The sequence below is a fragment of the Panthera leo genome, chromosome E1 (assembly GCF_018350215.1).
Source record: "Panthera leo isolate Ple1 chromosome E1, P.leo_Ple1_pat1.1, whole genome shotgun sequence".
NCBI classification, from domain to species: Eukaryota; Metazoa; Chordata; class Mammalia; order Carnivora; family Felidae; genus Panthera; species Panthera leo.
The window spans coordinates 14,453,791-14,469,185 of record NC_056692.1 but is presented as its reverse complement, the minus strand read 5'-3'; the positions used below and the strand labels follow the sequence as shown (position 1 = coordinate 14,469,185).

Genomic DNA, 15,395 nt, shown 5'->3' with positions numbered 1-15,395 from the left:
ATCACACCATCATTCACTCCACTATGAATTTTACTCTCAAGGCACAATGAACCAGCCATTTGCAGTTTTCCAACTATGCTCTCTCTCTAGCTTCACAAAATCACAACAGAATTCGGAAGCATCATATTGGTGACTCCAAAGCCAAAGCAGCAAAAAATTCTCATCCTATGCTAAGTAAATCTTCCTCTAGAAAAACTAGTTTTACTAAATTCTACAGTGCCACATAGTGGTGAGAGAGGGAAGCATATAATAAAGTGAAAGAAGTGTAGCTGGAAGTGAGAGATGACATCAGAGAGCCTGAAGTGATTTACCTTCCCTGTGATTAATGGTAAATGTCTGTGCACTGATTCCCAGTTGCATGTACTGGGGCACCCATGTTTACTTAGTTAGTCTTGCTCATTAGATCACCCTCAGCAACTTACATCACTTGGGCTCAGGCTGCCCAGCCCATTCTCCTGCTCAGAATCCTTCCCAGATTCAGTGCCCTGGGAAGACCGAGGATGTGATGGGTGGATCCAGATCTCTAAGCGAGTGGTGTCATCTCCAACATGCCGGAAAGTAGACTTCTTTCCTTTCCGCCATTGGTCAGGGCTCAGTTCCAACTCCTCATGTTGCTTTTTTTCCATCTGTTCTGCCTGTACAATATACAAACACATAAGCTCAGACTCTCCTGGAATTCAGCTAATAAAAAGAGGCGCTCACTTCACCTGAGTTTGTTGCCCAAGGGCTATAAAAAGTAAAGACTTTGCTATAGTCCCAAAGTAGCAAAGTATCATCTGCTTTGTCTCATAGGCGTTATTAACTCCATAAACAAGATGCACACCCAAGGGCCCTGGAGAACTTTCCTAAACATGAGTTTGGTTCTGCATAGAGGCTGACTGACTCCATCAGCACAGCCCAGCGGGACCCCTTGAGGCCATCATAAGTCATTCCCCTGAGGACACAGAGGCACTAAGAGAAACACATTCTGTTAGGAAGGAATGAGTCTGCCTGCATCCCACTCACCTTTCGTTTGGTCTCTTCAAACAAGCTCATGAGACTCTCCTTGGCAGTCAGGATAGGGTTGCTGGCAGCTAAACTGCGCATATAGTAATAGACAGCATCAAGCTTCCTCCTCTGCAGAAAGAGGCCAAAGACATCGAGTCAACCAATTCTTTTTCTGACTCCAGCCTGAGTCAGCTGACCTAGAAAATTACTATCTCTCCCAGGCTGTGAGGAATTCCAATAAGAAAATCAGAATGCTATCCACGGAAGAAGCCATGGCAACTACATCAGAGAGCTCTTCTTGCACAGTACTGTATCTTATGAGCCAAGTGCTCACAAGGAGGAGAAAAAGAATGAAGAGCCTCATGAAATATAAAATCCAGTTACCTTTTGGTTTTAGAAAAAGACAAGGTTCAGCTCACTAATTAGTGTTTTAAAAATTATAAACAATGGCAACATCACTGATTAAATATAGTGAGACAAGTGACCATCACTTTATAGATTTTACCTCTAAGCCTAAGGACACTGCCCCACAGGCATGATTATTCCCATTTTAGAAATGAGGAAACGGAAGCTCAAGGAGATTGCTGTCCAACAACCTAAGTTGTCCAACAAGGTCTCCAAGCCAAATCCCGGGTAAGCCAATATATGAACCTTGGTCTGTCTGGTTCACGTTTTCACTATACCACACTGACTCTACTGAGGAAGGGAAATACAAACTACTATCCAATGAATTCAGCAAATAAATACTTCAAGTCAGTTTTACAACCAGTTAATAAGGAAAAGAAGTAAAACAGAGAGGCCAGAAAGGAGAAAAAAAAAGAAAACACTGAAATAAAGGGAGAAGGAATGTCAAAAACCCTTTCTCTCTTCAAGTTCATATACACTTTTCCCCTTTTTTCTGTCTCAAAATGCATCTAGAATACTAACTTCTCTCTCTCCCCAGTAACTCATTCCTTAAAACTTGCATTTTAAACAAACAAACAAACAAACAAACAAACAACAATAACAAAAAACCTTACATCTTGTATTCTGCTAGCATGGTTAAAGATACACATTCTAAGGTCAACTGCCTGAGTTTGAACTGGTCCTGCCATTTATTAGCTATAACTCAAAAGAAATCAACCTAGAGGTTTCCTTATCTGTAAAATGGAGATGTTTACACACATATGGCTCCCAAAAAGATTAAAATTCATATAATGCATACACTTTAACAGAATATCTGACATACTATTATAGTCAGTTCAATGGGGACTATTTGTTTTTTAAGATTTTATTTTTAAGTAATCTCTAGTATACCCAATGTGGGGCTCAAACTCACAACCCCTAGGTCAAGAGTTGCATGCTCTACTGACTGAGCCAGCCAGGTGTCTCCAATGGGGGCTATTTTTAATATTATTCTATTCCATACTAATCTCAGTCAATACTACTCACTTGATTTTAGGCTGTTTTGTCAATTCTACAATGATTTTTTCATATTTTAACATCTCTGAAATTGATTTACAATCAATATCTACCATTATATCTCATTTATAATAACTCACATATTCTTTCTTAGTGGTCCAGAAAATAACAGTGCATTTAACAATCAACACATCACATTTCATGAAGTCTAATTTGTATCACTGTCTACACACCTCACTTGTCTTTTCAATACTTTTTTTCAGATCATATCACATATTCATCATTCAGAGTACCTAGCAAAGCACTGTGCACAAGCATGTTCTCATTGAATTCTTGAGATTCACTGAAATACTGATAGAAGACACAGAAAACTGAGAAAGTGACACTAAAAGACAAGTAGGATAAAAGACAGACAGAAAAAGAGGGACAGAGGAAAAGAACTTGAAAGGACTACTAATTTAGGTCAGAGATTTATGAAAGAAAAATATACCAATTTAATCAGAATGGGGAAAAGCCATTGAGGGAATTCAGTAAAGCTGTAAGGCTAAGATCAATGCTCAAAAATCAATTATATTTCTATACATTAGTAATAAACAACCTTTAAGAGAAATTAAGAAAATAATTCCATTTACAATAGCATCAAAAAGAGTAACATACTTAGGAATGAATTTAATAACCAAGTGTAAACGTGTAAAACTTATATACTGAAGATTATAAAACGTGTCTGAAAGAAATTAAAGAAGACCTAAATAAATCAAAAACATCTGTGTAAATACTCCCCAAAGCAACTACACGGTCAACCTAATTCTTATGAAAATCCCAATGACTCTTTTTGCAGAAATGATAAAACTGATCCTAAAATCCATATGGAATTACAAGAAACCCCAAATAGCAAAAATAATATTGAAAAAGAAGAATAAAGGTGGAAAACTCATATATCCTGATTTCAAAACTGACCACAAAGCTACAGTAATTAAAAGAATGCTGGCGTTGCTGGCATAAGGGGGGACATATGGGTCCATGGAAGAGAACTAAGAGTCCAGAAATAAACCATGCACCAAATGATTTTGAACAAGAATTCCAAGACTAGGCAATAGGGAAAGAACATTCAACAAATGGTACTGGAACAATTGATATCTATATGCAAAAGACTGAAGTTGGACTCTATTTCACACCAACTACAAAAATTAATGAAAAACGGATCAAAGATCTAAATACAGAAGCCATAACTATAAAAACTCCTAGAAGAAAACATAGCTTAACTCTGAATTTGATAATAGTTTCAAAGCTATGACACAAAAGCACAAGCAACAAAAGAAAAGATAAATAAATTGGACTTCATCAAAATTTAAAACTTTTGGGCATCAGAAGACATTATCAAGAAAGTGAAAAGACAGGGGCACCAGGGTGGTTCAGTTGGTTAAGCATCTGACTCTTGACTCCAGCTCAGGTCATGATCTCACAGTTTGTGAGTTTGAGCCCCGCAATGGGCTCTGCACTGTCAGTGCAGAGCTTGCTTGTGATTCTTTCTCTCCCTCTCTTTCTGCCCCTCCCTTGCTCCTCTCTAAGTTTATAAACTTAAAAAAAAAATTTTTTTAAGAAAAAAATGGGCAAAGGATTTGAACAGACATTTCTCCAAATGGCCAGTAAGTACAGCTCAATAGCGTTAGTCATTAGGGAAATACAAATCAAAACCACAATGAGATACTACTTCAAAATCAATAGATTTGTAGGTTAGCAACAAACTGATTCTAAAGCTAATACAGAAAAGCAGATCCAGAATAGCCTACACAATACTGACAAAGAAGAACATGGTCAGAAGACCAAACTCCCTCACTTCAAGACTTAGTATAAAGCTACAGTAATCAAGACAATGGTACTGCCCAAGAACAGCCAAATAGATCAATGGAATGTAATAGAAAACCCAGAAAGAGACCCACACAGTTATGGTCAGCTGATCTTTGACAGAGGAGGAAAGGCAATTCAATGGAGAAGGGATCACCTTTTCAACAAATGGAGTTGAAACAACTGGACATCCACATGCAAAACAATGGATCTTGCACAGACCTTAAAACTTTCATAACAATTAACTCAAAATGGATCACAGAACCTAGATGTAAAATGCAAAACTACACAAATCCTAGAAGATAACACAGGAGAAAATCTAAGTAACCTTGGATTTGGTGAAGAGTTCTTAGATATTAAACCATAAGCACAATCCACAAAAGAAAAAGTTGATAAGATGGATTTCATTAAAATTTAAAACCTTATTCTGTGCTGAGAAAATGAAAAGATATGGGGCACCTGGGTGGCTCAGTCAGTTAAGCGTCCAGCTCTTGGTTTCAGCTCAAGTCATGATCTCATGGTTTGTGAGTTCAAGCCCCACGTCAGGCTCCATGCTGACAGTGCAGAGCCTGCTTGGGATTCTTTCTCTCTCTCTCCCTCTCTCTCTCTCCCTCTCTCTCTCTCTCTCTCTCTCTCTCTCTCTTTCTCTCTCTCTCTCTGTCCCTCCCCCGCTCACTCTCCCCGTCTCTCTCTCAAAAATAAACTTAAAAAATTTTTTTTAATTAAAAAATAAAAAGAAAGAAAATGAAAAGATAAACCACACACAGAGAAAACATTCGCAAAACACGTATCTGATAAGAGTGGTATTCAAAATATACTCTTGGGGGCACCTGGGTGGCTCAGTTGGTTAAGCATCTGACTTGGGCTCAGGTCATGATCTTTTGGTTCATGAGTTCGAGCCCGGCATCAGGCTCTGTGCTGACAGCTCAGAGCCTGGAGCCTGCTTTGGATTCTGTGTCTCCCTCTCTCTCTGCCCCTCCCCAACTCACACTCTGCCTCTCTTTCTCAAGAATAAATAAACATTAAAAAATTTTCAAAATAGGGGTGCCTGTGTGTCTCAGTCGGTTGAGCGTCCGACTTTGGCTCAGGTCATGATCTCACAGTTTGTGGGTTCGAGCCCTGCATCAGGCTCTGTGCTGACCAGTTGCTCAGAGCCTGGAGCCTGCATCAGATTCTGTGTCTCCTTCTCTCTCTGCCCCTCCCCTGCTCACGCTTTGTCTCACTCTGTTTCTCAAAAATAAATAAATGTAAAAAAAAAAAAAAAGAAGAAAAATTTAAAAAAATTCAAAATATACTCTTTAAATAATTTTTTTAATATTTATTTATTTTTGGGAGATAGACAGAGTGGGGGAGGGGGAGAGAGAGAGGGAGACACAGAATCCAAAGCAGGCTCCAGGCTCTGAGCCTGTCAGCACAGAGCCCAACGTGGGGCTTGAACCCACAAAGCACGGGATCATGACCTGGGCTGAAGTCAGACACTCAACCGACTGAGCCACCCAGTCACCCCGAAAATATACTTTTAAAACTTAACAGTAAGAAAAAAAAAACCCAATTTAAAAATGGGCAAAAGATCAATACACCTCACAAAAAGATGCACACAGATGGCAAATAAGCATACGAAAAGATGCTCCACATCATGTATCATTAGGGAATTGCAAAGTAAAACAAGATGATAACACTACACACCCATCAGAATGACCAAAATCCAAAACACTGATAACACTAAATGCTTATGAGGATGCAGAGCAACGGGAACTCTCACCCACGGCCAGCGGGAATGCAAAATGGCACAGCCACTTCAGAAGACAATTTGGCAGTTTCTTCCAAAACTACATCCGCTCTTACCATACAATCCAGCAATCACACCCTTTGGTATTTACTCAAATGAAATGAAAACTTATGTCCACACAAAGCCCTGCACACAAACATTTATAGCATTTTTATTCATAATTACCAAAACTCGTAAGCAACCAAGATGTCTTTCCATAGGGGAATGGATAAACCAACTGCGGTACATCCATACAATGGAGTACTATTACTCAACAATAAAAAGAAAAGAGCTATCAAGCCACAAAAATAAACCTAAATGCATATTACCAAGTGAAAGAGGCAAAGCTGAAAAGGCTACATACTGTATGGTTCCAATTATATGACATTCAAGAAAAAGCAAAACTACAGAGACAGTAAAAATTAAGATTGCTAGAGGTTCAGGGAGTGAGGGGGGATGAACAGGTGGAAGGTGGAACACAGGGTATTTTTAGGACAGTGAACTTACTCTGTATGACACTACAATGATGGATACATGTCATTACAGATTTGTTCAAATCCACAAAATGTACACAAAATATAAAAGTGAACCCTAATGTACACTATGGACTTTAGTTAGTGATAACGTATCAATGCTGTCTCATCAATTATAAACAAATGTATTACACTAATGCAAGATGTTAATGACTGGGAAAATGGAGGAGAGGAGAGTTGAGGGAATATATAGGAACTCTGTACTTTCTGCTTACTTCTCTGCAAACCTAAAACTGACCAAAAAATTTAAAAAATAAGAAACAAATATTAAAGAGATATCCCTTCACACTCACTAGGCTGGTCATAATCAAAAAAAATGAAAAATAACAAATGTTGGTGAGAACATGGAGGAACTGGAACCCTTGTACATTGCTGGTAGGAATGTAAAATGGTGCAGCCTCTATGAAGAAGTTTGGTGGTCCCTTAAAAAGTTAAACACAGAATTACCATACAACCCAGCAATTCCACTCCTAGCTTGTTTCTTTGTTTTTTTGTTTTGTTTTGTTTTTTTGTTTTTTTAGAGAGTGGGAAAGAGAGAGAGAAAGCACATGGGCAGGGGAAGAGCAGAAGGAAAGGAAAAAAGAGAGAATCCCAAGCAGGCTCTGCACTGTCAGCTCAACATGGGGCTCGAACCCATGAACCATGAGATCATGACCTGAGCCGAAACCAACAGTCACACGCTTAACTGACTGAGGCACCCAGGTGCTCCTCCACTCCTAGGTATAGACCCAAAAGAACTGAAAACAGATATTCAAACAAATACCTGTACTTGACAAAGCACTATTCACAATAGGTGAAAGTTGAAAACAACCAAAACGTCCATCAACTAATGAATAAGTATGGTATATTGATGCAAAGAGAGTATTACTTGGCCATACAAATGAAGTGCTGAGACATCCTACAACATAAATGAACCTCAAAAACTTTATGGTAAATGAAAGAAGCCAGATATAAAAGGTCACATACTATGATTCCATTTACATGAAACATTCAATAGATAGATCCTGAGACAGAAATAAACTAATGATTGCCAGAGGCTGAGAGGTGGAAGGAATGGAGAGTAATGGGTATGGGGTTTCCTTTTGGGGTGAAGAAAATGTCTGGAACTAGACAGAGTTGATGGTTGCACAATACTGTTAATGTACTAAAGACAATAAAAAGTGAGTGAAGATACTCAATAGATTTTGAAGGAAGTGTATCTGTAAACCACATTATTTAATCAATAATTTCAATCCATAATTAAGCAGTAGGAATTTTTTGGAATCTTTTGTAGAGTAAAGGGGAATAAAAATTTTTAATTCAAAAAAAATTTTTTGAATTCAAACATTGTTTATTTGGGCAATGAATTTTACAGAATTATGAAAACGCTACCTGCTAAATGACATGTTAGCTACTTTACACTTAAATCTTTGATACCTACCATTGAACTTCCCCCCCTTCAATTCAGCTTCCTTACTAGGGGCCATTATCAGCTCCCAAGACTCTCTGTTAGAGGTACATTTAGAGAAGTCTGGTAAGATCTAGGAAGATACGATTTGGAACTAAGTGCTTCTGCTAAAGGGGCTCCTTAGGTGGAAAGCTAAGAGGAATGTCCGGGGAAAAGAAGGATCTGACTACTTAAGGATAGGTGAGGACTTTAAGGAAAAGTGAAAAGGATTCTTATTTTCCTTCTGGAAATGAGTAACCTTATTCAACAGGACAGCGAAGGGAAGCAACAAGATTAAGATTCAGAGCAGAAGCCTTGGTCAAAAACAGAGAGTGGTGTTTGGCTGGGGCATGAGCACTCCCTTAGGAACTGAAGGGCGATGAAAGTGGATCAAGCACAGATTCAACCGAAGTAAGGATCACTGACAACTTACCTCTGAAAGGAACAAAAGGAAGGTGAGGATGGGAGGCAGCAAAGGATATTCTTTGGGTTTAGTGTTCAGATGAATTCCAGCTCCAGGAGCTGATACTATCAAAATCCATTCTTTCTAAGATACTGCCTGGAAACACTTCCCCTGTCCATAAGATTGCTTACCGTGTACACTGCCAGCAGAGCCAACTGGTTATAGGGGCGCCCATTCTTGGGAGCAATATGCTGGGCCTTTAGGTACCAACTGGAATAGAAAAACAGTAAAAAATGCTAGCTCCACATCAACTCTTTCCATTTCATCACTTGACAGCCCTTACTGCTTAAGACATAGCTGGAGTGTTAGATGTAACGCTGGAGTGGTAAAGCCTGGTAACAGAGACCAATAGGGACAACTGTAGGACTTCCATATGGGAGGCAGCTCAGGTGGCCCATTGCTCTTAATAGGGCTTAGCCTAACGCCACAAGGAAAGAGAAGCAATGAACAAGAGGCAAAAGTACCTGCGTGCTTTCCCGTAGTTTGCTGTGTCATTGGCTTGTTCCCGATACCTAGCGATATCTCCTTGGCAAATCATACACCGCTGGGCACTGATCAAAGCATATTTTACCTTCAGAAAAAATGATCAGTTAGTAGTGTACCCAAGAAACTGTAACTTCAACCCCAAAGGACAGGGATGGGATCAAAGTGACAAGAGCAGCATTAATAAGGCACTAGTAGTCCTGAACAAAGTAAAAATTTTCAGTCTAAACTTGGCTACTAAAAAACAGCCAACAACATGATGCAAAATTTAATGAGAAAGAATGGCAGAAACAAGAGGGTGTCATTCTTATTTCAAGTCCCAAGTAAATAGAAGAAAACATTTTGAAACTAGGAGTCAGGAAACCTATGTCAGAGTTGTGTGATTTTACATAGGTCTTTGGGACTGTTTGGAGGACTCAAGTTTCTTCATCTGAATGTAGAAATACATATTCCACAAGGTAAGTGAAGAGAATAAGTGTTAAATACTCCATAAATTATAAAGTGATATACAAATAGTAAGATAACTATTTATTCTTTTATTTTCCTGTCCTCTCTCTCCTCAAACTATTATTATCACTGTACTGTGTTACTGCCTTACACTCACTTTGCAAAAAACAGTAATATCCCCTAGAACTAATAATATAGTTACCCTTTACCAAACACCTACAACATAGTTGTAGTTCTCTCTCCCTCTCCATGTATGTTTTCTCACTAATGGGCTTGGAATCTGTCACTCAGAAAACAAGAGTTTTCTCAATCCCAAGACATATGTCCAACCAAAAAACCTAAGGAACATCACTTTGTAACATACAATTCCACTCCACTTCACCACACACAAGAAATTAACACATCACGAGTAAAGAACAAAGCTTCAAGAAGAGGTAGATTCTGATGCCTTAGCAAGGCTCATCCACGAGCTCAATAACTAGCTGCAGCACATCAGCCTCCTAATACATAACAAATGCGTGCCTCAGCAAAGTTACATACCACTACATGTCACATACCTTCAGAGTCCTCACTATTCGGCACATTCTATGAATGAACACCAAGAACCCTCGGTAGTTAACTGATAAAACACCAAAAAAACCAATTCTGTTTCCATACTGTAGCACTCTGCCATCTCAACGGGGGGGACCAAATTCCAGCAAAGGCTCTCCTTAGGATGAAGTCCCAGACGATCGAGCTTCTGTTCATCTCTTCAACACCACTTCCCGCCTCTCTCTGGGCCTCAGTCAGATTAGACTTCTCTCAGTTTTCCTAACACACCATGCTCTTTCCCACTTCAGGACCTGCATATATACTACTTCCTCTCCAGAGAATGTTCTAGCATCTTCACACACACCTTCATCTGGCTAACAACCCAGGTCTTCAGCCCCAGCTTAAGCGCAACTTCCTCAGTCTTCTAGGATCCTCTAAAGCCCTTTACATTAGACCCACACCATACATCCTCTGCCGAAGTCACTGCATCTGTAATTACTAATCCAACATCCGTACTCACCCCTAATCAAACTCTAAACTCCAGGAGCTGGGATCATGGCTTTCTTGTTCCACAATGAATCATGTGTGCCTAGAAAGGCACATGGCATGTAGGAAGATCTCAACAAATACTTGTTGATTAATGACAGAGTTTGTACACAGCAATCATCAGAAGAAATAGAAAAGCAAGAGGAAGTCTCTGCTCCATAATTCATATGCCTTTCTCTAATGAGTCTTTAGCCTCTTCCTTTCTTTTGGCTCTTTCCTCCCAATATACAAATATGCTTAAGCCTCTTCCAGGTTAAAGACAAACTTCTCTTGACACTGTGTTCTCCTTTAACTACTATCTTCCCTCCTTGCCTTTGCAGCCAAGATTCTTAAAAGAATGGTCTATATTCCTCCCTTTGTTATCTACTGTCCCACCTCTTATTCACTATACTCTGGCTTCCATCCTCTCCAACGAAAATAAATTGTAATAAAGTCATCCAATGGACACTTTTAGTAATCTTAACATTCAATGACTCTACAGCACTTTACCAATTTTATCTACTACCACCTAGAAATTTGATCCGCCCCTATTCTCTGGCTGACTGGCCAATATATCCCAGCATCCCAACTTCTCCTTCAACTATCACTTATACATTGATGACTTCTGAATCTATATCACATGCTTAGCTCTTTCTCCTGAGCTTCAAACAGACCAGAATACTTCTTTGTGCATTTTTAAGTTCTCCCACTTAAACACAGCCAAAACTGAACTATTAACCTCTTCCTTCCCAGCCACTCTCCTAGGCCACAAACTGGAAAATGATCTACACTCTTTATGCCTCCTGTCTCATCACTCACATCAAATTGCCAGCGAGTTAATTATATTTCCCTTAGATCTTTCCAATTTGTTTCCTCTTTTCCACCTCCATTACTTCTACCTTAGTTCAGGCCCACAACCTGACTCTCCTACCTCCATTCTTGCCCAAACTCATCCATTTGCCAGAGTGACTGGTTCTAAGAAGAAATCCATTTACTGAAGTTCAATCAATGGTTCCTCACCGCTTTCCAAAATGAAGTCCAAACTCTTCACTATGGCATACAAAAGTCTTTGATCTATCCCTTTCTACTTCATTTGCTTTACCTCCTACAACAGCCCGACTCCACATTACAAAAACCAGCATACTGAACTTCTTGTGCTTTCTAACAAGGCCTAATTCTCTCTTGCTGTACCTTGTACTGCCCCTTCCACTCCCGGTCATGTTTCAAGACTTGAGAGTCTCTCAGAAGTTTTCCTTGACCCCACGAGTCTGAATTAGAGCCACTCCACACTGTGCCCCTTCAACACTGTATATATAACATTACATTAGTACGTACTTATTACATTATAATTGTTGGTTTAATCAGTCTGTTCCCCCGTTGGACTGTATCTTTCATTCTGTATCCTCAACACCCAGCACAGTGCTTAGCACATAACTAACACTGGATAAATGCTTACTAAATGGATGAATACATTTAAGATATAGAAGCTGGCTTACTGTCTTGCGTAATGGCTTGCTGCGAATGGCAAGACCATCCATGTAGTCCTCCAGTTTGAACTTGTAAGTAACCTGCAGCTTCTGAAGCAAACTATCAAAGAAGTCACTACCCTATAAAGACAAAAAATAAGAAACAGCTGAATCAGGCTGTTCTGATCCAATCTACCCACCAGGAACTGGGTTAGGTAACCTGTCCACAGTTCTGCTAATGTTTAATCATCCCATGTAAATAGAGGCACACACAGTATTTACTGGTCACCAACTAAACACAAGACAAATCCATAGCATAAGCCCCTCCATGGTTTTAAAAATATGAAAGAACACACACACACACACACAGACACACACACACACAGACACACACACACACAGACACACACACACACACACACACACACACACACACACACGCTTTCTCTCCCAACAGCCACCCGCCCTCCAAACAAGACATTCAGAAAATTTCCAAGCTCAGAACTAACTCCAACTGCCAGTTAGTTATGATCCCAAGGAAGCAACAGGGTAGGGCAGGCCTAAACCCATGAAAAGAGCATAAAGTATTTCGTCAATGTTCCGCCATAAATCATATTTCCGGTGATAAAAACCCATCACAACTACAGAATGCTGAAGCCTTTATCCTGAGGGCAAAAAGATGATGGTTTACCTCATCCAAGAGCTCCAAAAGTCTGTTCCGAATCTGCTCTGGGTTCTCAACATTCGGATCCTTGAGAAGCTGCCTGAACTTCTCAATCACCTGATAGAAAGCATTCTTCCACAGGATCTGATCCACATTCTGATTATCAGAGAACTCAATATCTAATAGGATACAGCGCTCATATAGCTGCAGCAGTTCAGCTCTGGAATAAAATACATGCAACTTCTAGCTCCAAATACACCACAGGAAAGGCTAGACCCAAGATTTGAGCTTCTTGCAAATTAAACACCTTCCTTGGCAGGAAATCCAAAATGCCACCAGGTACAGTACTCATTTGACTTTCCACTCTGCAGCAGAATGTCATTCTAAAGACAGTTATGTCTAGGAAAGTAGTTTTTCCCCATATGCCTCTACCTAAATTTAACAGCTGAAATAAGATCTCCACCACAAGTTATATGCTGTTCACTTCTTGGCATTCTGGAAAGTCTTTCCTTTTCCATTTCCAGATTCCATGTTCTCTTAAAGATTTTTTTTTTTTCTTAAAGAAAAAGTGGGAAGCATAATCATCTCTAAGACTAGAAACTGCCCCTTCCATATACAACTCACCTAGTGACCTGCCTAAAAAGTTTCTACCTTCCTCAGCCACAGGAGCCCATATGCCTCCAGCTTATATCCATTCCCCTCTAGCCGGGATGGAACACACCATACCTGAGCTGAGCCATCTTCTCCAGGCCCTCCGGACTGATGCGGTCCCTGGAGAGCAGGTTGCTGAGCTGCAGTTCCTGGTTGTCAGCCACCCGGAGAAGCCTATGCAGCTCCTGCTGCTGCATGTTCCTCATGTGCTGTTCCATCTCCTCAGGACTCATGGTGCTGGCAGGAAGAGGGCCACAAACATACTGTCCTGCTGGAGTCGGGTAGCCCGGGTAGTAAGGCCCAGGGTACACACCATTCGTAGGGCCCACTGGGTACTGCAGAGGGCTATAGCCTGTATAAGGATACTGGGAGGCAGGACCTGGTGTCCGGGGGTAATAATAGGGGTTGTCAGAGTTTTGAAACTTATAGTAAGATGCTTGGGCCTGGCGGGAGTCACCCCAAGAAGTAGGGCTGACTTCATCATCAGTGTCCAAGAAATGTAGTTGGGGCGTCTGGCTCTTTAGAGCAGGTTTCTGATCAGGATTGTTTGGGTCCCATAATCGTCGAGTGGTGCCTCCTCGGCCCCAACTCCGAGATCCCTTACTACCAGATCCAAATAAAAGCCGAGGTCCCAAAGGTGCAGATTCTGGAGAACCGGCTGAATTGACAGATAGGGTGGTATGGGCAGGCAGAATCAGAATGCCTCGTCCCCGACCCCGAAGTTCTTGCTTCAGGTTTTTGGACTCTTGCTTCTCAGAGCCTTTGCCCCCACTGCTCAAGCCTTTGTCAGGCTTTATCCTATCCACATCCTCCCTGGATGATCTCACCATGGGGGAATCTTTGTTCATGGTTTCTGCATCAAAAGTGACATGAAGTGTGCCTCGGTTTTCTTTCCCGTTGCTTTTCTGCTCTCCCTCCCCCCGGCCAGACCAGCTTCTTTCTAAATGTTTCTTCCTTTCCGAGCTCCTCCTGGGTCCATCAGACTCATCAATTCTGTCCTCGTCTAAAGAATCAGTGGAGGACATAGATACTTGCTTCTTCAGTCGTGGTCTCTCCTTGGTCCGATCCTGTCGGCGGCGACGACATCCGTTATCAGTCAGGCCAGCCCCCTCAGCACTGTTGTTGCTGCCAGCTGAGCTGGTACTGCAAGTGCGGTATCGGTTCCTCCGTTTGTCTGAGCGGGAGTAGCGCTTTGCAGAACCTGGCTTCCCCTGTGCCGGGTCATCATTCACTTTCTTTATCCCCTCCCCCTTTTCAATCCTCCTTCCTTTTTCTCCCTTTGCAACCCTTACTCTGTCACCATTGAGGCTCTTTTCTGCCTCATCTTTATCTGGTTTATTCACAACCTCCTCTTTCACATTTCCCCTATATTCATCTTCTTCTACTCTCAGTTGTTCTACCTGGTTGAGGATTTCTTCCTCACCCACCCTGCTAGTTGATTCTTTGGTAATAGTCTGCAAACGCCTTCCAGGCTGGTAGATCTGCATGTCAGGTTTCTTTGTTCTCTTGATAATTCTTAGACTTCGATCCTCTTGTCCAGAAGTCCTAGGAAAGGACTCCTGTGCCCGAGTATTTTCTGGATCTAAAGGACCATTTTGGTGTTGATTATCCAGTTCCTTGCAGACATCTTTAATGAGCTGTGTACCATTTCCAACAGCAGAACAATCTCTGTCATTAACAATTTCATCCTTAAATTCATCACCCCCAGAAGGTTCCTTGATTTTAGGTTTGTTCCTTAGCCGGGAAAGACCAGGCTTATAGATTTCCAGATCTGGGCGCCTGTTATCTTTGCGCTGCCTGGGCTCCTTCATGTTTTCTGCAATGTTGGAGAGAGTGTTGGGGAGGAACAGGTAGAAGAAAAGAATAAAAGGGGAGGGAAGGGAAAAAAAAAAAACACTGTCATTCCGGTCAAGTAACAGAAAAGCCTAGCAAGAATTACACATGAAAATGTTAATATTGGTGGACATGAAAGGAAATTTCTAAAGAAGCAGAAATTCTACTAGATGTACAATATTTACTCAGCAACTGGCAAGGCTAAGAACTTCATTATGTTGGAGCTACCTACACTTGGGTTAGGGAAACAGGAAAAAAAAAAAAATCATACTCTTTTGTGTTACCCAAGTCATATCCAGATCCCCAAGACCCCAAACTACCTCACTGCCAGAATAAAAGATCTCTGATCATTTAAGCATCAGACTGTTCTCT

The 15,395-nt window shown here is 40.8% G+C and overlaps 1 protein-coding gene across 7 annotated transcripts in view; it reads right to left on the bottom strand.

The window, feature by feature from the left end:
• SMG6 (SMG6 nonsense mediated mRNA decay factor) overlaps positions 1-15,395 on the bottom strand; it is a 227,439-nt gene that overhangs the window by 210,113 nt on the left and 1,931 nt on the right. For all 7 annotated transcript variants that reach the window (XM_042914577.1, XM_042914578.1, XM_042914580.1 and 4 more), the window contains exons 2-8: positions 13,266-15,006; positions 12,567-12,759; positions 11,906-12,016; positions 8,888-8,994; positions 8,555-8,633; positions 1,006-1,116; positions 423-635 (exon numbers count right to left, since the gene is read on the bottom strand). In XM_042914577.1, coding sequence (XP_042770511.1) covers positions 423-635; positions 1,006-1,116; positions 8,555-8,633; positions 8,888-8,994; positions 11,906-12,016; positions 12,567-12,759; positions 13,266-15,006 — 2,555 coding nt within the window. The remainder of the gene's footprint in view (positions 1-422; positions 636-1,005; positions 1,117-8,554; positions 8,634-8,887; positions 8,995-11,905; positions 12,017-12,566; positions 12,760-13,265; positions 15,007-15,395) is intronic.